The 21398-nt window shown below is 46.6% G+C and overlaps 1 protein-coding gene across 8 annotated transcripts in view; it reads right to left on the bottom strand.

Annotated features, from left to right (window-relative positions):
• SEC24C (SEC24 homolog C, COPII component) overlaps window positions 1-21398 on the bottom strand; it is a 1539459-nt gene that overhangs the window by 852189 nt on the left and 665872 nt on the right. For all 8 annotated transcript variants that reach the window (XM_078643234.1, XM_078643230.1, XM_078643232.1 and 5 more), the window contains 2 exons: window positions 18389-18504; window positions 17649-17773 (listed from right to left, as the gene is read on the bottom strand). In XM_078643234.1, coding sequence (XP_078499360.1) covers window positions 17649-17773; window positions 18389-18504 — 241 coding nt within the window. The remainder of the gene's footprint in view (window positions 1-17648; window positions 17774-18388; window positions 18505-21398) is intronic.

Below are 21398 nucleotides of genomic sequence, written 5' to 3'. Positions count from 1 at the left end.
GGTGTGTGGGGGTGGTGGTGTGTGGGGGTGGTGGTGGTGTGTGGGGGTGATGGTGTGTGGGGGTGGTGGTGTGTGGTGGTGTGTGGGGGTGGTTGTGTGGGGGTGGTTGTGTGGGTGGGTGGTTGTGCGGGTGGGTGGGTGGTTGGGTGGGTGGTTGTGTGTGTGGTTGTGTGTGTGTGGCTGTGTGTGTGTGTGGCTGTGTGAGTGTGGTTGTGTGTGGTTGTGTGTAAGCACCACAGAGCTGCGTTGCAGAGAGCTGTAAAAAGGAGCGAGGCCTTTCAATACCTCTCTGCAATGCAGCCCCCTGGCGCATACTGGAGGTACCTGGTGGGCTAGTTGGCCCCCAGGGACCCACAGGATTGAGGAGGAGTTAATTCTCTAACTTAAAATGCGTGACAGGGCGTGTTTGCACACGTCACCTCAGGCCATGCCCCTTCCTTCACCACTGTGCAAACGCACCCTGAGGCACATTTTAAGTTGAGAAATTAATTCTCATTCAATACCGAGGGTCCCTGATGGCCAAATAGCCCAACAGGTATCTCCATTATGCGCCAGGAAGCTGCGTTGCAGACAGGTGTTCAGAGGCCACACCCCTCTCTGCAACACAGCTCTGTGGCGATTATTGGAGGACCCTCTGTCGTTTATTTAGCGCTTATTGGAGGTACCTAGTGGGCTAGTTTGACCCTAGGGACCCTTAGGATTCAAGGGGACTTAATCTCCCAACTTAGAACGGCCAGAGGGCGCATTTACACAGTGGTTAAGGGAGGGGACGGGGCCTGAGGTAACGTGTGCAAACACACCCTGTGGCGCGTTTTAAGTTGGGGAAAAATTCCCCTTCAGTCCTGAAGGAGCCTGGGGGCCAACTAGTCCACCAGGTGCTTCCATAAAGCTCCACTGTGCTGCGTTGCAGAGGGGTGGTCTAGGTCGTGTCCCTTTTTACATCTCTCTGCTACGCAGCTCTGTAGCGCTTACTGGATGTACCTAGTGGGCTAGTTGGACACTAGAGACCCTCAGGATTGAAGGGGAATTATTTCCCCAACTTAAAATGTGCCACAGGGTGTGTTTGCACTGGGGTGAAGGTAGGGGATGGTGCAGGAAAGTGGCTCTATATATACTGGACCGAAGTAAAATCAGCCCAACTACGAATTCCGATTTACTCACCTGTTACCAGGAGACCTCAGTGCTGCATCTTTGAGCCCAGTACTGATCCTGAAAAGTAATTGTAACTGTACTTACCAATGAATTTCCTTCCATTGGCTAACATTGACTGGTTTCACTTGGAAATTCATTCATATATATATATATATATATATATATATATATATATATATATATATATATATATATATATATATATATATATATATATATATATATATATATATATATATATATATATATATATATATATATATATATATATATATAATATATTTTTCTAGTAGCTCGAGAAAAAGAAAAAAAAAAGATTATAACTGTGTTTTTTGTAGCCCCACTGTTGAATGTATCTGGAATGGAAGACTTGAGCTTCACTGAATACAGGCCGAGAAAGATACAGCTGAGGAAGCAATCTTTCCTATAAGGAGACGGCCGCAGTCCGGGAAGCCTGCTCCTGGCCCTGTGCAGTGTGCGCGCCGGCCGGGACAGCGCACGCCACAGGGCAGCACTTGTTGCCAGTTCGAACGTCAAACAATGTGCGTCAGTGCACACCTTTGGCAGCGGCAACGTGGTGAAGCACGGAGTGCCAGATCCATGCCAGGACTGTGGTGATCAGACACATGCGGTGCTGCCAGCAAGGTGCGTGCCAGGTTGTATGGCCCCTGCTCGACCGTTTTCGAAACTTGACTGACTTACGAACAACCAATGTGGTCCGTTTGGTTTGGGAGGTAAACCCTCCATGTAAAGCGGGTGAGCGATGTTGAGTTCAACGCTGACTCTATGAAAGCAGGAGGCGGGCGCGGTGAATGGGTTTTGGTTCTGAACAGGAAGATGATGAGCGTTTTTGTTGCCTTGCTTGCAAACAAGACAATTGCTCAGGCCTAGTGCAGCTGTTTCCTGACATTTCTGCAAAATGTTGTGGAAAAATTAATGACTGTTTCGTTCTGTAATTGTTTCAAGCTCGGCTAGTGGAAAATATGACTGTATTTCCATCAGCAATTAAGAGCAAGCTCTTTTTCTTTGCTTTAAGGGGGAAGTAGTATGTGACACCAGTGGGCCGAAGTGTGGAAGAGGGGCTGAGGTAGCAGCTCTGCCACTGTTCACACGTCTCGGTGCTTCATGACAGGCGACCCTGGCGGAGACATGTTTTTCAGACGAGACTGGAGAGGCGAAGATATTCGGCTAGATTGCTACGATGTGGCACTTTGAAAGGGGACAGTTGTCTTGTATGTCGATGTGGGAAAATACCATCAACATTTTTTTTTAAGTACGGACAGGTAATATTCACAACAAGCATTGGTCGCGCGGCCTTAAAAGTAACGTCGAAAGTGATCGCGATCACGGAGAAAGCGATCGCAAGGATGTCCACTCGCAGCAGTGATCGCGCTAGAAGGGAGGCAGATGGCGTCTGTGCGCGTGCACTGAGCCATTACAAGCCAGATGGCAGCTGTGCACGTCGCGCGTGCTTGTGCACGAAAGAGCAAGCTGGTGGCTGGCAAAAGCAGCACTTTTAAAACCCAGCTACTAAATTTCTTGTCAGAGCAGCGCATGCGCTGGCTCTAGCGAGACCTAAAAAACAAAAGAGTGGTCTAGTCAATGTAGAACTTGAGGCAACATCTGATATCCAGATAGTGTAACCTCTGTACAGCTGCAATAGTAAAAAAAACTATGCTATGCAAGATAACAGGTTTGATAATATAAAACACCAGGCATATTTACCAATCCCAGGGACATTATGAAAAGGGATAATCTGTGGGTCGATGTTAGAAATAGGGGTCTCTAGTTGGCAGGGGTAGGTACCACTGTCCAAATAGGGACCCTTGCTTCTAGTCAGGGTAAGGAGGAAACCCTCTGAGATAACCCCTGCTCACCCTCTAGGTAGTTTGGCACGAGCAGTCTAGGCTAACCAGAGGCAATATGTAAAGTATTTGTACCAACACTCACAGTAACACAGTGAAAACATCACAAACTGACTCCACAACAGTTTAGAAAAATAAAGGTATTTAATCTAAACTACACAAGACCAAAACAACAAAAATCCAACATACACAATTCAAGAATATGGTTTCAAAAGAGTTCTTAAGGTTGCGATAAAGTTCGTTAGGTTGCGATAAAAATAATCCACAGTTGCGTGAAAAGTTCACAGTTGCGTCACGTTTAGCTCACAGTACCTTTAGTTGCGACAAAGTTCCAAAAGCAGAAGCTGGTGCGGTGGAAAACACATGATGCGTTGCTCCTGAGACCCTGGGGAGGCGTTTGCGACAGCCCCGCTGCAGCAGCGTGCGTGTTGCGACGAATCCGGTCTGTATGGGGAGGAAGGCCACTTGTCTGGATTCCGGTGCGTAGGTTCCGTAGGAAGTTTGTTCTCATAAAGGCACGATACAACGATCTTTCGATTTGCGACGATATCCGGGGCAACGATGTGCGGACCAGTGATCTTCTCTCTCGCAGCTCCTCGATGCGATGGCTTCGGCGATGACTCTCGCAGCGACGTGATGCGGTCCGCAAGCAGGCGGTGCGGCAGTCTCACCCAGCGACGACCGGCTCTGCGACGACACACGCAGCGATGTTACATTTTCCGCACCGATTGGGTGCGTCCCGCAAACATAGGATGCGACGGCTCTGACAGTGCCAACGGGCGCTGCGACGATCTCGACCTTTGTAGCGGCGGGAATTTCCTCGCACTGTCGGGGATGCGCTCCGCAGCAAGCGATGCGATAATTTTTCTGTAGCAAAGTCTCTCAAGCTTAGTTTCCAGCTTCTCAACACAGGTACAACTTCCAGAGGCACCACACATGGGCCAAGCACTCCAGGAAGGACAGAACTCTCTCAGTAGAGCTCAGGGGAAGCTGGGGTGAAGTCCTTTTGTTCCTGGGACTTCGGAACAGGGAGTCAGCTCTTATTAGGCCCTTGGAGATTCCTTCAAGCAAGGGGACACAGCACAAAGCAAAGTCCTTCCCCTCTACTTGGCAGCAATGCAACAGCAGGGCAATCCAGCAGAGCAACAGCTGGACAATCTTCCTTCTTCAGTTTCAGCTTTCTCCTTGGCAGAGGTTCCTTCTTGATTCCAGGATGATCTAATTTTCTGTTGTCGGGGGTCCTGTACTTATACCCCTAAAAGTCTTTGTTCTCTTTGTGCAAGTGGGCCCTCAGCCAGTTCTGGGTGTTTCTTGAGCACTTTGTTTTCCTGGCTTCTCCTTTCCTTTCAGAGTGAGGGGCAGGGTCATCAGCCGCCCAGCAGGAGGTGGAGCCAGCATTGTGGAAGGCAGGCACAGCCCTATTCAGGCCAAGGTGCTATCTCCTCCCACCACTCAAGTTGCAAATGCAGTCATTCAGCCTAGCGCTGACTCAGCCAGCCTCCTGGGGAATTCCCAGTCCCTGTCACTCTCAAACCAGACAGTCAATACACAAACAGGCCAAGGCACACAGGAAGGTCAGACAAGAGAACAGCAACTTTCTAAAAGTGCTGTTCTCAAACAGAGGATTCAAAAACAACCTTTCCTAAAATATGTGTTATTAAATTCTGAGTTCAGGGATACTAGCCTCTTATGTCCTATCTTGTTCGTATAGGAAGAAATGCTGGTAGCCACTGAAGCCAGCATCCCCCATGTTAACCTATGGAGCAAGATAGCCTTACAATAGTGAAAAACGAAAATGGCTGTAATTCACTACCAGAGCATGTCACCTGCACCCTGCCCAGGGGGGTACCTTGGGCCTTCCATAGGGGTGACCAATGTGCACAAAAAGGGAAGGGTTAGGCCTGGTCAGTGGGGACACTGACCAGGAGGACATGGCAGTCCACAGACTGCACACAGGCACTGCGGTGGCAGGCCTGAGACACCATTGTAGGGATACTCATGTGGGTGGCACAATCAGTGCTGCAGGCACACTAGTAGCATTTGTTATCACCAGCCCTGGCACACCCAGTGCACTTTACTAGGGACTTCATGGTGATAAAAATATGCCAATCATGTATATCCAATCATAATAACAATTTACATAGGGAGCACTTACACTCTGGCACTGATCAGCAGTGGCAGAGTGTCCAAAGCATCTAAACCAGCAAAAACGAAATCCAGCACAGCATCAAAAATACAGGTGGTAGAGGAAAAAAGATAGGGGGAAACCACGCCAAAGATGCCAGGTCTAACAGGGATCATCTGTGGGTCGAGCAAGAGTTTCTCCAAAGGGTGACAGCTGACAGGGAGAACCTTGCATCTACTTTTTTTTTGTTTACATGTCTGAGGTTGGACATATTCCACCAACTGCGACTTCTAATGGGTGTATGCTACAAACCATCTATTTTTGGCTGTTTATAATATCTCTATCTGCCATAACATGCATATTCTAGTTACCTGACCATAATACTCTAACCTTCAGTACAAATTTACTAAACCTCTTAATGGAAGAAGATTTTAAACAGATTAAACCTGCATTTCTCTTTTTACAGTTATTAGTGCCACTAAAATGTTTAGTTATGTATCTCATTTCCTTTCGTGAATGTTTTCCGTATTCCTTTAGGTAGGGCTAGCTATTTATATTTGATGTACTACTTTTTATACATGTATGTACTCTGTGGCCTACGGGGACATTTTATGGCATAAATCTAATGTATTATGTGTGCATACTTTTATGATTTTACCTAAAATGTAATAAAGTTCAAATGATAATTTAAAGTCTCATAGAATACTCGGAATGAACATGCATCTGTATGAAGGATTACAAAGCAGAGAAAAGGCTCTGACTGAATGCTTTAATTTTTTACACTCATCTGGAGGATGTTAGGGTCAACAGTTGAGCAGTTTTCCAGGACAGGATTTTCAAATCAGCCTTGTGAAGTGACATGAAAGAAATGGGTGTGAAAGTGTTCATCAACTGTACCAGTACACTGTTCTGGCCATGTAGGAGGCTGGCTTTAGGTTTGTCTTGGAATGGGAAGTAGCTTGTTTTACCAGATCTAATCATGTAGTGTGGGTTAAAAGAAAAAGAACACAGTGTTTAAAATAAAAATATGTCTATTGATTACATAACACTCACTAATACATTGGTATATCTCCTACCCGGAGATATAAACACAAAAACACAACAATATTTCAATGGCAATAGCTAAGTAAGCACAAAATACAATGGTCCCTAGGGGAGACCAAAGCATATATTAAGAAAGTGGAATGCAAACTGCAATCGAATTCGGGACTTGGACCAGGAGAATCAGAGGAGCTGGGGAAACAAATGAACTAACCAAGGTAAGTTCCCAAGAAACCCACAGAGGCTGTGTGCAGAGGGGAAAACCGATGCGTGTCGAAGTCAACAGGGAAGTTGTGGTTACAGTTTTGAATAAGGACCATTCCCAGTGGACCCTGAAGAAACACTGTGGAAGATAGAAGGTTGGAGAGTCACCTCACCAGTGGATACCACAGGAACCAGATTACCTACACCAGGGAAGCCGGGTGCATAGGTGCGAAGTGACATCAGAAACTGTCGTAGACCACAATGGAGGACGTCACGAAAGATGCAGCCGGAGGCGAATGTGCAAGATGTCAGAGGGTGGATTCTTGAAGTAAAGAACCTGTAAGCAGAGGGGACAGGGTCCATACCACACAGAGGTGACCAGGAGGTACGAAGAGCAATGCCTATCTATGACGGACGGTTCAGCTGCAGCTGTGAGGACCAGGCGACTGAGTAAGACCAAGAGCCTTGCAAGGGCTGTCCCACAACGCAAGTTGAGAATCAGGGGATAGGTGTCCGACAGGAGCACCAACAAGTCTTGGCGGCTGCAACAGGAATTGAAAGCGAAGAAGGAGCACCGTTGGGACTAATAAGGTCCAAGGGACTCACCACAAGCAGGGGAGTCAGAGCAGGCCTAAAGCAAGCAAGGGAACTCACTAAAGCAGGAGAAGACCTTCAAGAGGACCCACAGGCCAAAGGAACATGAGTCGCAAGAGGACTTTGAAGCAGCTCACCAAGAAGGAAGGCCCAAGGGGCAGAAGATGCAGTGAAGACGCTTTAATTGGCAGGAAGAGATGCTGGAGGTTCCTGTGTCACGAAGATCTCTGGAGTGCAGAGATAACAAGCATTGGCAATGGCAATTCAACGAGGGATTTGTTTCTAGTGCTTCAAACAAGTGATACTGCCTTTAAATTTTCAGAGGGCAGGTCAGGCCTCGACTGAGTTGCAGAACCACCACCTGTGTTGCTGAGCCTTTCGAAGTCCGTGGGATGTCAGGAGCAGCAGACTGGTCAGCTTCAGTGCAGTGCCTGCAAATGCAGGGGAGGGACACCTTCACTCTAAGGGTTATTACTTTGTATGTCCTTGACGCCAACAGGTCTGTTGACGATCCTGGAAGAAGCTCAGACACAGAAGACGAAGAAGACTTGCAGAACAGCAAGAGCAGGAACCTTCCTTGATGTAGTCTCGGTTCCAGGCAAAGTCCAAGTGTCTAGACGGTTGAAGTTTCAGGCTTGAGTCTTGTCCCACGACGAAACTGAAGAGCCACCCAAAGGTAAGCTCTTAAGTACCCTAGGGAAAGTGTTGGAACGACACAGGGGTCCCTCCCAGAGGAGGGGTTGGACAGAGAGGAGGATACGCCATGTCCTTTGCCGAGTTTCGCACCAGAGCGGCAGCCCAGGGCTCCCAGAACTGGTTCCAACTGCAGTATGCAAGAAGGACACCAAATGTGCCCTTCAAAGCAGTCTGGTGGCGCTGGGAAGTGCCCCCACCTCAGCCCAATACACTATGTCTTGTCTGAAAGGTGATCTCACCTCCCTGAGACAGGAAACCTCTTGTGCTACCTTACCCTGCTCGAGCTTGGTTCAGCAGCAGGATGGCAGAATAGCTTCTGTGGTCGGCAGCTGCACTATCTTGCAATCAGACCCTGAAAGGCTGTAGTACAGGGGGTACCCTAAGGAAGCCCCCAAGTACTTGGGATCATACTTGCAACACTGGAATCAGTGTTGGGGTATGATTTAAACATGTTTGATACCAAAAATGACTGGGTTCGGTGCAGTTACTATACAGTTAGAGATCTCCTAATGACTGATGTCCACTGTATGTATTAAAATGGCTGACAGGACTTACAAAGCCTGGAGAATCGACTCCGGGGTTTGTAGGGGTGTCCTGCTCATGCCGGGGCACCCTCACACTTCTAACCAAGCACCTGCCTTCACGAGTGAAAGGTCTACCAAAGGGGTGACATAGGTTTTAAGTGTAGTGACCTCAGATATAAGGAAACTTGTATCTGTCGAGAGAGTTACTAGTACCAACTCACACAGGCTGCAATGCCAGGCCTGTAGTCAAAGTTTGAGTGGTTTCTCAGAGGTGGCACAAAACATGCTGCTGCGCATGGGAGACCCCTGGTGTACCTATGCCTTCGGTACCTTAGTACCATATACTAAGGACTTACAAGGGTACATCAGTAGCCACTTTGGATGCACAAAAGTACTTACCATGGTCAAATTAGGGAGGAAGCACAATGACTGGGGTCCTGATTAGCAGGATCCCAGTCAAACAAGTAAAAAAAACACATACTGACACCAGCAAAGAGTTGGGGTAACCATGAAAGCAGATCCTACTTTCCTTGAGTCCCCATGGGATTATTGGATGGTGCAACAGGGAAAATGTTTTAAACCACCTCTTTCAACATTTGCTGCTAAAACCGGGAAGATGAAGCAGCTGTATCCTAGGGATAATGGTTAACAGTACAAAAGTATAGGCAACCCTCCTATTCAAGTTTATTAAAAGCACTTTTCTGTAGACTCCAGTAAGGAAGCTTGCACATCAAGTTGATCTCATGCAGGCTCACTGCAGCAGCCACACAATTCCCGCTCGATTTTCCCATAGAGTGGTGCAACTCGGAAGTCAAATATCTGGGTATCTACATTACCAAGGATAGGGAGGAACTCATGCGGCAGGGCGTTAGAGAACTTTACTAGCTGCATTACCCATTGGATCTCCCTGCCTTTATCAATGGCAGGGCAAACCTCTCTTATTAAAATGGTAATCCTCCCACAAATATTATATTCATTTATGAACATACCATATCACCCAGGACGACATTTTTTCTCCACCATGCGGTCTGAATTGATCAGGTTGACGTGGGGAGGTAAGCAACCAAGGCTGCAGGGGGATATCATTACCAGGCTGTATTCATAGGGGGAGTTCAACGTCCCAAACTTGGAATTATATTACGTATGTGCCCAGACCCATTATGCCTAATACTGGTTTCATCCGCCCAAGGACATGCCACAAAGTTGCAGTGGAACAGTGGCTAGCTGACCCAATCCCATTGGCGGGTATGATATGTAGTGCACCCCAGCCTCGTGAGACAGAGACCACAACAGTTACATGTATAGCCATTGCGTGGTGCAGAATCACCACAATTCTACAAGCCCCCATGCTTTACTCCCCATTGCTCCCACTACTTTATCATCCACGTATGCACTACTACTGGAGACTGTTTTCAGGCAAACCATGGCGAAAGCCAATATAGCGTGTTGGGGTGATTTATATCAGAAGGGAAAATTCCGCACAGTAGAACAGATGTTTGGACAAATTGCACCTACGCCACTAGATGTGTTTCTATACGTACGGCTTAGAAAAGGTGTCAAGGATATTACTCCAAAATACCCCGCAGAACCCCCACGTTGGCCCCGCTTCATCTCTAGATACAATCCACGTACTCTGCACACGCTGTCTCCACACTGTACCATGTCATACACTCGACAACAGCTGTTGCAGTGCCCCGCTCGGGCATACTGGGAAATGGAGCTGGGAAGCACCATCTCAGACGAACAATGGTCTTACTGCTGTCTGCAAACCGAACAAGTGTCAGCTAGCAGTAGACTTACGGTCATCCATTTTAAATTCTTACACCGAATATATTATACACCAGCCAAATGTATAAATTGCAAAATGTATACATTAAAATTAAGAGAAAATGATAGGTGTAACAGATGTGGCATGGCTGGTGCTGATTTCCTTCATCTGGCATGGTCCTGTCCAGGCGTAGCAAATTTATGGCGGCACGTTTTCACTGAGGTGGAAGAGATGACATCACTAACACTCATGCCATCACCATTGCTGGCCTTACTAGGCGACACTGAGCTAGTCGCCAAACCCTCCCGTGGATACGTCACTCTTGTATTATTGATGGTCAAGCGCCGTATTGCATGTTGATGGGGGCGTGGTCAGGCTCCCAAGTTCAAGGACTGGATCAGAGACTTTATTTTCTGCCAAGAACAAATGCTCAACTATGCAGAGCTGCTTACCTTGACATATCGCTCCAAAGACATTTGGGAACCCTTGAAAGCATATCTCCTCACTCACCCCTTAGACAACACAACCAGGAATTCAGACGATTGACACTGGAGACAATAACATACGAAACTGTACCTTTTCAGTTGTGACTTATATGCGATTCAATTATTTGTGCCCCCCAGTGCAATATGTACCCCTCCGTCAACTGACTGAGAATAGCCTGCAGACCTTACTATGGTCCGATATGTCCACCATTAGCAGAGCAATATAATGATGATAGTAAGGCATACGTCAAATAAAGGAGATGCACCCAATTGTAACCTTCCTCAGAATTGCTATCGTAAATGTATGGTGTTCTTGTAAAGATATAGAAAAGGTCATTGTTCTACCTCTTTGAAACATGTATATGTCCATTGTCATTACATACGAAATGCTGTACTGATTGCATGATCCTATGTCTGATTGTTTAATACAAACTCAAATATATAAAGGTTTAAAAAAAAGTTACTTACCTTCGGTAACAATATATCTGTAAGAGACATAGATTAGTTATAGATTCCTTACCTTAGAATTACCTCCAAGCGTCCGACTGGATCCGGAGAATTTTTCGTTAGAAGTACCCCTGTGCGTCGAAAGGTGGCGTGGGTTGGCTCCGCGTTCGTTGTTGGCGTTGTGGTCCCAGTGATGACGTCCCAGTAGCTCCTTGGACGCCGCCCTCATGTGCGGACGTCAGTTCTTTTACACAACATTCCACGCCAGAAGCACAGAGCCATGAAAGACACTGACCTCTGGTGCACAAAAACTAGGGCCCTGAAAGGAACTCTCTAACCCTAGAAATCAGTTAGCAGAACGGGGAGGATAGGTGGAGCTGTAAGGAATCTATAACTGATCTATGTCTCATACAGATATATTGTTACAGAAGGTAAGTAAGTTGTTCATTTGAAAGAGACAATTAGTTATAGATACCCAAGCAATGCCAATCCCAGAGGTGGGTCTGCCAACTAAGTTCACACCAGAAAGTCCGGGAGAACAGAACGTCCAAAGAAGCCATCTCTCCGGACTTGGCTGTCCAGGCAGTAGTATTTGTTCCATCCGCAAGCGTATACCATCTTAGTGGAGGGACGCCTGGCTGCCAAGATAACATCACAGACTTCGGGAGGAGATCGAAGCTGTTAACTGTCGCCGCTCAATCTGCACGCAAGTAGGTGGAGGCTGAACAGGTTGGGGTGGAGGACCGTCCCATGCTGCTGAGACAGAAGATCGTTCCGGAAAAGCAGTCGGATCGGAGGATCGATGGCCATGTGTAACAGCTCAGGATACCAAACTCTTCAAACCCAATCCGGAGCCACAAGGATGACTTGAGAACAATTGCGCTTGATCCGCTTCAGCACTCTGGGCAGAAGTGGTATAGGCGAAAAGGCGTATAGAAAACAGCAACTCCACTTGCGATGAAAAACGGCACCTGGCGAGTGCAGCCTTGAAAATTCAAACAAGCAAAATTGCTGACATTGCGCGTTCTCTTCGGTGGCGAATAGATATAACCAAGGCTCTCCCCACTGCTGAAAGAGACCTGCGTCAACACCAAGTGAAGACGCCATTCATAATCCATCATGCACCTGCGGCTGAGTTTGTTCCCCCTGTCATTCAGTGAACCTGCCAGCTGTTGAACCCACCTTGGATATGCGCTGATGTTCCACGGTCCACGACCCCACCCCTCCCTGTTCGTTGCAGTACGACATGGCGGTTGTGTTGTCCGTGAACACCTACACTTCACTTCCCTGGACAGAAAGAAGGAATGCTTTTAGTGCAAGACAGATCGCCCAAAGATCCAGAAGGTTGATGTGGAGCCCAGACTCGGCAGGAGACCAGAGGCCTCTGATCTCCGCCTCTCCCATGTGGCCGCCCTTCCCAGCAGTGATGCATCTGTCACCACTGTGAACTCTGGTTGGGGAAAGAAGAGGGATCAGCCGTTAACCCAATCTCAGTTCGTTAGCCACCACTGCAGCTGTTGTGGAGTGCGCTCCGAGATCTGGACGCAATCGGACAGATTCCCCTGATGCTGTGCCCACTGGAACGTCAGGGTATACTGCAGAGCCCGCATATGCCACCTGGCATGATCTACCACAAGGATGCCGGAGGCCTTGAGGCCCAGCAGCCGCAGGGTCATTCGGACCGAAACCCGGGATAGAGGCTGAAATATCGGAATTATAGGCCGAATATCCCTGACTCGCTGTTCGGGAGGATAAGCCCAAAACTGCATTGTGTCCAAAACCGCTCCGATGAATAGGAGCTTCTGAGAGGGAGTCAGGTGTGACTTCAGCACGTTGACCGAGAACCCCAGCGAATGCGGGAGTTCCGCCGTAGTCTGGAGGTGGGAGACGACAGCCTGGGGCGAGCTCGTCTTCAACAGCCAGTAGTCAAGATAGGGGAAGACTGGAACCCCTGATCTGCGCAGATGAGGTGCGACCACCGCCATCACTTTCATAAACACCTGAGGGGTGCTGGTAAGGCCAAAGGGGAGTACGGTGAACTGAAAGTGCTCATGGCCTACCGTGAACTGCAGATGGGAAAATAAGCATCCTGCAAGTCCAACGCTACCACCCAGTCTCCAGTGTCGAGGACAGACAGGACCTGAGCTAGCGTCAACATTTTGTACTTCTCCTTCCGGAGCAAGCGGTTGATGTTCTTGAGATCCATGATAGGACACAGGCCTTTGTCCATCTTGGGCACCAAAAAGTAGTGGTAACAGCAACCACAACCTACTTCTGGGACAGGAACTCGCTCGATGGCTCCCTTGGCCAAAAGTGCCAAAACCTCCTGTTGGAGGAGGGCCAGATGAACCTCCGACATGTGATGGTACTGAGGTGGCATGGATGGAGGAGTAGTCTCGAAGAGGAAGGAGTAGCCCCTTCGGACTATTTTCAAACCCCACCTGTACGTGATGATGCGCCAAGTCGGGAAGGTGATGGCGAATCCTGACACCCACTGTCAATTGGTGGCCCTGAAAGGTCGGACTAGGAGGGTTTGGAGGCTGCTGCAGTGGGGGCTGTGGTGGACTGGCCCATCCGCTGGCCCCCAGAACCACAGTGGTGATCCCCACGTCCCTGGCAGCGCAGGGACTGGACAGCTTGCGCTGGCCTGTGGCTCTGGGCGAGACGGGGTGGGCACCGCTTCCATAGCCATAAAAGAGGCAAAAAGCAGACTGCGCAGGGCAGGTGGTGAAGAGGCCCAAGGACCTGGCCGTAGCCAGAGAGTCCTTAAAGCGCTCCAGTGTGTTGCCTGCCTTGTCACCAAACAGGCGACAGCTATCAAAGGGAATGTCCATAAGAGTGGATTGGACATCCCCTGAAAAAACAGTCAACCTCAACCAGGCGTAGCGTTGAAGGGCTACCCACGTGGAAATCGTCCTGCCTAATGAGTCAGCGGTATCCAGCCCACAGCAGATGGTAGCCTTTGCTGCGTCTCTCCCTTCGGCAACAGCCCAACAGACATGCAGTGTTTATCCACCGCAGTCCCAAGCTGGAGGAAGAAAACATCTTCCCAAGATGGTCCAGCTTTTCGGATTCCTTATCAGGTAGCACGTTGGGGAAGGTGCCTTTGGAGGTGGAGGCTTGGACCACCAAGCTCTCAGGTGTGGGGTGTTGGAAGAGGAAAGTGGGGTTGCCCAGGGACGGGCGGTGGCGTCTGGCAATCATCCTATCTACAGGAAACCCTGTGTTAGGCCTGGACCAGGTGCCCCCCCCAGGATGTCGGTTAGGGCTTCATTTAACGGCAGCAGGTGCTCCTTAGAGCTTGCTGCCGTTGAAGCACCTCTGTCAGGAGGTTGGTCCAGACAGCCACCGTAGGTAGATAGGTTGAGAGTCTCTCTGCCTCCCAACGCAACACCACTGCGTAAGACGTTCCCTCCTCCGTAGCCACGGTAGGAGGAGACAACATGCCAAGGTCTGGTGAGGTATCCAGAACACTTGCTTCCCCCAGTTCTTCTCTCCAGTCCGGTTCCTATCCACACTAATCAGTTAAAGGGTCTCCAGACCCCTCCCAGTCCTCCTCAGAATTCTCTGGCTGCCAATCTGGTCTAAAAGAGCCAGGGCAGAACAAGGGCACAAAAGTACCCGTCGGCGCCGGAGTCACGTCGGTCGACACCGGTCCAGCTCCGTGTCTACATCGGGGTGAAGGCTGGGGACAACGCCGGCTGGGGACACAACTGGTGTCGGCTGCGGACGCGATGTGGGTGGAATTGGCTCTGGGGGAGGTATAATCAGGTTGACCGGCGCCGATCCGGATCCAGGCCTGGATCCAAGGGGACCCTGTGGTGCCGGGCCGGAACCGCCAGCGTCAAAGGCCCAGGGCCCCCAGCCAAGTTTGTGTGGCCTGATGGAGCATTAGCAGAGTAGGGCTGCCCAAATATGGCATGCATTGCTTCGTAAAATTGGCAAAGTTGGGCAGGGGTCGGTCCCAGGAAGGGGAAGAAACTCAGATTCGATTATTCAGGCTCCACACATGGAGCCGCAGGAGGGGCACCATTCGCTTCCCTCGTTGAGTCGGCCGACCGACGGGGAGAAGTCAAAGAGCGACGATGCTTCTTCGACAACTTCTTGTGCTTCGACTTACCTGAGGAGTGCGAAGACTTGAACGAAGACTGTTGGTGGTGGTGGCTCCGTGACCGGTCCCTCAGCCTCCCATGCGGCCGGGATCTCGAACAGAGCGGAGCAGACTGCCGGGCCTCGAGAAGCTTTCAGGACCGCTCCTGCAAAGACATCGGATTCATGGCCCAGCAGTCGGAGCACAACTTGGGGTCATGGTCGCGCTCCAGGCAAAACAGGCACACACGGTGCGGATCCATCACCGGGATCAGTCAGCTACAGGAACCGCAAGCCTTGAAGCCGGACATCCCTGGCATGCACCAGGAGTCGAAGACTCAAAAACAGTGTCAACAAAAGTCGCAAAAAAGTCAGTCAAAATGTGACTGGATGTACTGCTCTCTCCGGAACTGCGCTGGCTGGCGCAGAAAATGAAAAATAACGTCAGCGCGCGAGAGCGGCGTCTAAGTAGCTACCGCGACGTCATCCCAGCGACAACAATGCCAACAACAAATGTGGAGCGGACCGACGCCACCTTTTGACGCGCAGGGGTACTGCTGACAAAACATTCTCCAAATCCAATCTGACGCCTGGGGGTAATTATAACTAATTGTCTTTTTCAGATATTGGTGCCTTGGTGCCAATAGCATTTCCTTTGAAATCTGAGGTGTCCAAGCCAGCATGCAGAAATACCTGGCCATAGCTTGGCCATCTAGTGTTGGTGGGCCCACAAGGCTCTGAAGACATTTAAGAATAGCTAGCAAGATCCTTCTGGTGATGTCCCACAAAGGGTGGGTGTACCTACATAAAAGGCACCCTGCACTGAGGCAAATCTGGCCTGAGAATTTTCTTTCCAAAAGTGTCACTCTGTTTCGACTCTCGATCTTCAGGATTGGTCAGAAAAGAATTCAGATGATCTTACTAGTTGACGCCCGAGCTACCAGGCTTTGATGTGTAAGGTGTCTAATTAAGACACTTATATCACTGGAGGCCAGTTTATGTCACCTAGCCACAGGTGTCCTAACTGGAGCGCCAGACATGTGTTGCCCTTGTTGCCAGCAAAGTGTCAGTAAAGGCTTCAATGAATGGAAAGATTGCTTTAGGATAAAGTTGGCTCAGACTGGAGAATTCATCCTTGTCTCAACAGTAGGCAATTTAAAGTCTGGGCCTTCCTCTGTCCTCCATACCACGACTGGCAAGAAAGGCACTTTCTTCCAACGAAGGTCAATAGTGATGAGTCAGTCTAAGAAGACATGTCTAGCCCATTGCGAACTTGTAAGTCCAAGTATAAGCCATCATCAGCGTAATGAGGTGATGTGGGGGGGGGGGGGGGGGGGTAAATTATCTGCTTGTCGTCATTATCAGAATAACAAGGAATAGTAGGTAGGTTCTAAACTACATCAGAATCCGAAACAAAGAACTTTAAAACTATGATAAAGCTCATTGCGATAGACAGGGCACGGGTCAGATCAGAAGAATATTAAGTTATATTAAAAGTCCAGTCACTCTCCCACTAATGATCAGCCATCTAATTTCTCACAATCTGTAACTTCAATGTAGCTAATGAATTAAAGGCTGCAAGATTTATCAAAACAACATACTCAAAATCAAGAGGGCTTGCCAGGCTCCAACTTTTCCTTATTTCGATACAGAGGATGAGCTGAACATTCATTATTTAGCCGGGTGATTCCCTGGATAGGAGACTTAAAAAAAAAAAATGACTTCTCCGATGTACAAAGAGGAACTAGCCCCAAGACATTGGCCCAAGAGCCACAAGACACAATTATGCAGAGGGAGAAAGGAAATACCCACTTGATTTAAACAAGCAAGCTTACATATTAATGCTTTTTCTAAATTGATCAACGCTATATTGTGAACCCAGAAAAATACTTGTGTGTCGTCTCTGTGGCGTAATCATGTTATGGATAAGACAACTGACAGAGAAAAGGGGTTCTATAACTACACATCCCAAAAATGGAAATCACATAACTTTTGCAACATATTTTCTGGGTTTAATCATACTCCAGTTGCAGGACAAAAAGTGAAACTACAATGGCAACTATAAAAAATCTTAAATTGATGGCTAGTGGTTGCTGGGTGCTCCATAGCTTTCATTACCTTAAGTTCACACAAACAATCATTTTTATTTACATTTACGAAATTCCACCTAATGGTAAATGGTGACCTGCATGTGAGGATTACCCAGGATCGTCAATTGAAAAAATAAGTACCTCAGATTAAAATTCTGGTTTGTTCTGTTAATAATTCTTAAAAAGTTTGTTATGTTGCATTACTTTCATCACACAATCATGACAAAGACGAATGCAAAATACTGAATTTAACAAGGGAACAAAAAAGTTACGTTTCACACTGGGATAGGGTACATTTCAATAATAAACTAATAAAAAGAAAAAAAATCTCTATAAAATATCCTAAAACCCCGAAAGAAAAACCTAGTGTGATAGGAAAAAAATATACTAATACATTTAAAAAGATGAATTAAACTACAACATGCAACCTTCTCGTTAACAACAACAACAACGTTGGTCTTGTTCTCAAAGCATCAACGGCACTTCAATGTAACAATTGTTATGTCATAGCATATTATATTTCAAGCATTGAATATGCACATATAGATACCAAAAGGAAAGAAATTACATGGGCAAGTAATCCAGAAGGGTCTTCAGCTCTTCGCAGATCAGGGAGACCAAACCACTCTTCACAGCATTGTACGACACATCAATCATGAAGATAAAGGCAGGAGGATTAGGAATTTTGTTATTCTAGAACAGGGCAGAAAATATTGCGAAGAATTAAAACAAAATATATGTAAAACAAAACAAATTTCTGAAAGTAGATACATTTGGAAAGAGAAAGGAGCTGTTCAGCTTGAGGTCGAAGAGCATTTAATAAGTGTCTTCTGGTGCAAAAGCACAGTGGTTTGAAATGATAGTTTAGTCATAGGTTGTATAATCTCAAGTGGGATTTGTGTTTTTCCTGATGCATTACTTGCAATGCCAATACTTTCAGTGACGCATAAAGACAATTATTTGAGGTTATAAGGCGGAAATGACAATCTTGCATTATACGCTACTTCGTCAGCATTCATTTAATGGTTTGTCAGCTTTCATTTAATGGTAGTAACACCAAACCCATGAGTGCAAAAAAGGTGTTAGAGCAACACAACCTTAAGAAAGCAGTACTTTGTGGGCCAAAGGGAGAGCCATGTTACGTTCTCAAGCACGTTAAATTAGGAGCCGTTTTAGCATTGGCAGTAGGATGCTCAAGATCCTGGCTTACGGTTTGAAACAACTTAAAAAATTAATAGATCTCACACAGTCTTGTAATTGGGAACAATTCTGCAGATCAGATTACTGATAAAAATGTGATGGTCATACCTTACAATAATCAACTGTTGCCAGGAATTCATAGGATCCTGAAGATAGCTCAGGCCTTTCATAATAGTCCACCCGCTTCCCTGTGTGATCCAAGTGTTGGAAATAGTGAGGAGGAACTAGGAGAAAACAAATAGAAAATAAAACCAATGATGAATCCAATGAATGGCTGTCCTCCAAGATTATGGGGATTTCTACAACATCATGAAAACCAACTAGATTTAGAACAGGAGCGTGCAAGAATAGGGGCCAAGGGGGAGTGGACACAAAAGCCTTGGACATGGCTGCCTGTGTTATTTTGAAGACACGCTCACCACGCGTGCCTACAAAATGGCAAACTGAATAATGTTTGATTGGGTTGCAGTGGCAAGTAATTACCTGTGGCTGAGATTAATTGAAGCATTTCATCCATCACTTTTTTGTATACTTCAGTACAAAATGACAAAGCCACTTTTAATTCTCTTTTTCATTGCTGATCAAAGTGGGATCAGTAATTAAAAAAAAAAAAGCAAAATCTGTTTTTTCAGCTGGATGGGGGTGGAAGTGGGTGGTGGAATAACACAGTAACACATGAGAGAACGCAAAAGCTACAGGGAGAGGGGTTGGAAGGAATGCCAAGCAATAGGGGAGGGCAGGAGTGAAAGCAACACGAGCAGTGCGGAGAAGTGGGGAGGAGCTCACTGGCAAGCACAATAGGAGGAGGCAGACAGAAGTAATCAGGCAACAGAGAGCACCTCAGCGTGGAGGGGAAGAGATGTACAGATGGGAGACTGCTCGAATTCACATGCACTTTAATGGAGTGCTCCACACGAAAGAAAAAAGTAGTGTATGAAAAGCAAGCAGTGGAAGCAATGGTGCCAGCCAAACAGAGATGGTAAAGAGGCAATGCTCCATGGGGGGGGAGGGCAAACACAATATTGACAAGCTAGGACACAAATAAGAAGCAGGAAAATGAGAGTAACGAGGAAAACAAACTAATGTCCCAAGCCTCTTTATGTTCTTGGTAAGTCGCAACAATATCCCTAGCAATGGACAGCACATGTACTGTGTAGTAGGTTCGACCTAAAAAGGATTATACAATCAAAGGTCTGTTAATATAAATGAGGGAAATGCTTTGACCATGGCTGGAAAGAAAAAGTAGAGGCCCATGAAAATAATAAGGTAAAATCCAAGGCAGAGACAGATGTTACGATCTCATTGTAGTAAGTACTCCAGTCTGCGTTAAATATATGTTTATTAGACTAGACAAGTGATGCGCAGCAGCGGGCACAGACAAATCCCCAGCCACAGTAACTGTCAACTTTTCAAAGCCGCAATATTCTAAATGGAATGCCTGTGGCCAGAACTTCATGGCACAGGCATTCCAAAACTGGAAGACAGACACTACATTATCCTCCTCCTCATACACAATAAAAAGAAGAAGATAGAAAAAGGAGAAGAAGAAATAGAATAAAAAGAAGAGAAAAAAATAATTCTAACGATACTTGGCAGGAACAAAACGTTGTCAGCAACTCCTACGTAAACCCACCACAGTGGGAAAAGATGAAGGAGAAGCATCATTACAACTACACACTGGATTTTGATTGATAGAACCATCATTACGGCCACACAGAGAATTTTGATTACGTTGATGGAATCATCACTGAGACTACACATTGGATTTTGATTGATACATCTAGTGACCTTAACAACTCTAGAAACATTCCACAAGTTCTTTAAATTAACTCTTACAGCATTACCACATACTTTGTCGATGATGAAAGGTTCAGTATATTTTGAACTCCCTTTCCAACTATGAACAGGAATCTAAATGCGTACAATATCAACAACAACAAACGGTTGAGAGACAGATCTTTTCCTGGAGTCAAAATAACGTTTCTGACGAGATTGAGCTGGAGTCACATTATTTCTCACAAACTCATCCACATCACACACAGAATCAATTTTTACCCATCTGGACATCCATCCAGGACAAACCTTTGTGCAAGGTTTCCTCCCACGAAGTAGTTCGTAAGGAGACACGTTAGTAGAGGAGTGCAGCGTGATGCGATAGAACCATAACATAGATCTCACAGCATTCTGAACATTACACTTTCCAGCTAAAGCCCACGTACACAGTTAAGAACTCTATACATATGCTCCACCAAACCATTGGTCTGTGGGTGATAGAGCGCACTTTTGGAATGTGTAATACCACCTTGGCGTAAAAAACAATGTAACTCCTGGCTAACAAATTGTACTCCATTGTCACTTACAATTTGTGGAGGGGAAACCTTCTCGTAAGAAAAGATCTTTCAAAAAGTCAATAACATTTCTTGAAATTGGTTAATTAATAAAACATTATTTCAGGCCACTTTGAATAATAATCTATGGCCACAATTGCAAATCGAATTGGCAGGAAGCATATTAAAAGGTCCAACTAGGTCAATTTTAATGTTTTCCACGGTCTATTAGGTAACTCAATAGGTTGGAGAGGTGGTGTTCGAACTTTCAAACCCTTTTCAGAGCTAGAGCACACAACACACTCACCGACAAACATCTCAACATCCTTGTCAATTTGTGGCCACCAAAAATGTTCACGTAATCTCCTTTTAGTAAAGGTTTGCCCAAATGACCTTCATGTGTGCCTGTGATTAACCTAGCTCTAAACACATCAGGAGGAACCAATCTATCACCACGTACAAGCAGACCATCCTCAACAGAAAGTTCCGAAGAGACTTTTACGAATGTCTGTAGAGAAAAATGAGCATTTTTCTCACTCGGCCAACCACCTTTCACACAGTTGATAACCTCACAAAGTAAAAAGTCTTTTGACAGAAAATCCCTCCACTCTATTTCACGAACGGCACACATGTCATCCAGCACAAGAGAAGCAACAAAACAATATTCATCATCATTGTCAATTTCGTTATCGCACTTGACAGGGTGGCTAGAAAAATAATCTGCAATCACATTCTTGTTTCCAGGAATATAAGTGACTTCAAAATCATATTGTAACAGTTTAGTAGGCAGA

The sequence above is a fragment of the Lissotriton helveticus genome, chromosome 5_1, assembly GCF_964261635.1.
Source record: "Lissotriton helveticus chromosome 5_1, aLisHel1.1, whole genome shotgun sequence".
NCBI lineage: Eukaryota > Metazoa > Chordata > Amphibia > Caudata > Salamandridae > Lissotriton > Lissotriton helveticus.
The sequence above is the reverse complement of the archived record's forward strand: the minus strand, read 5'-3'. Positions and strand labels throughout refer to the sequence as shown.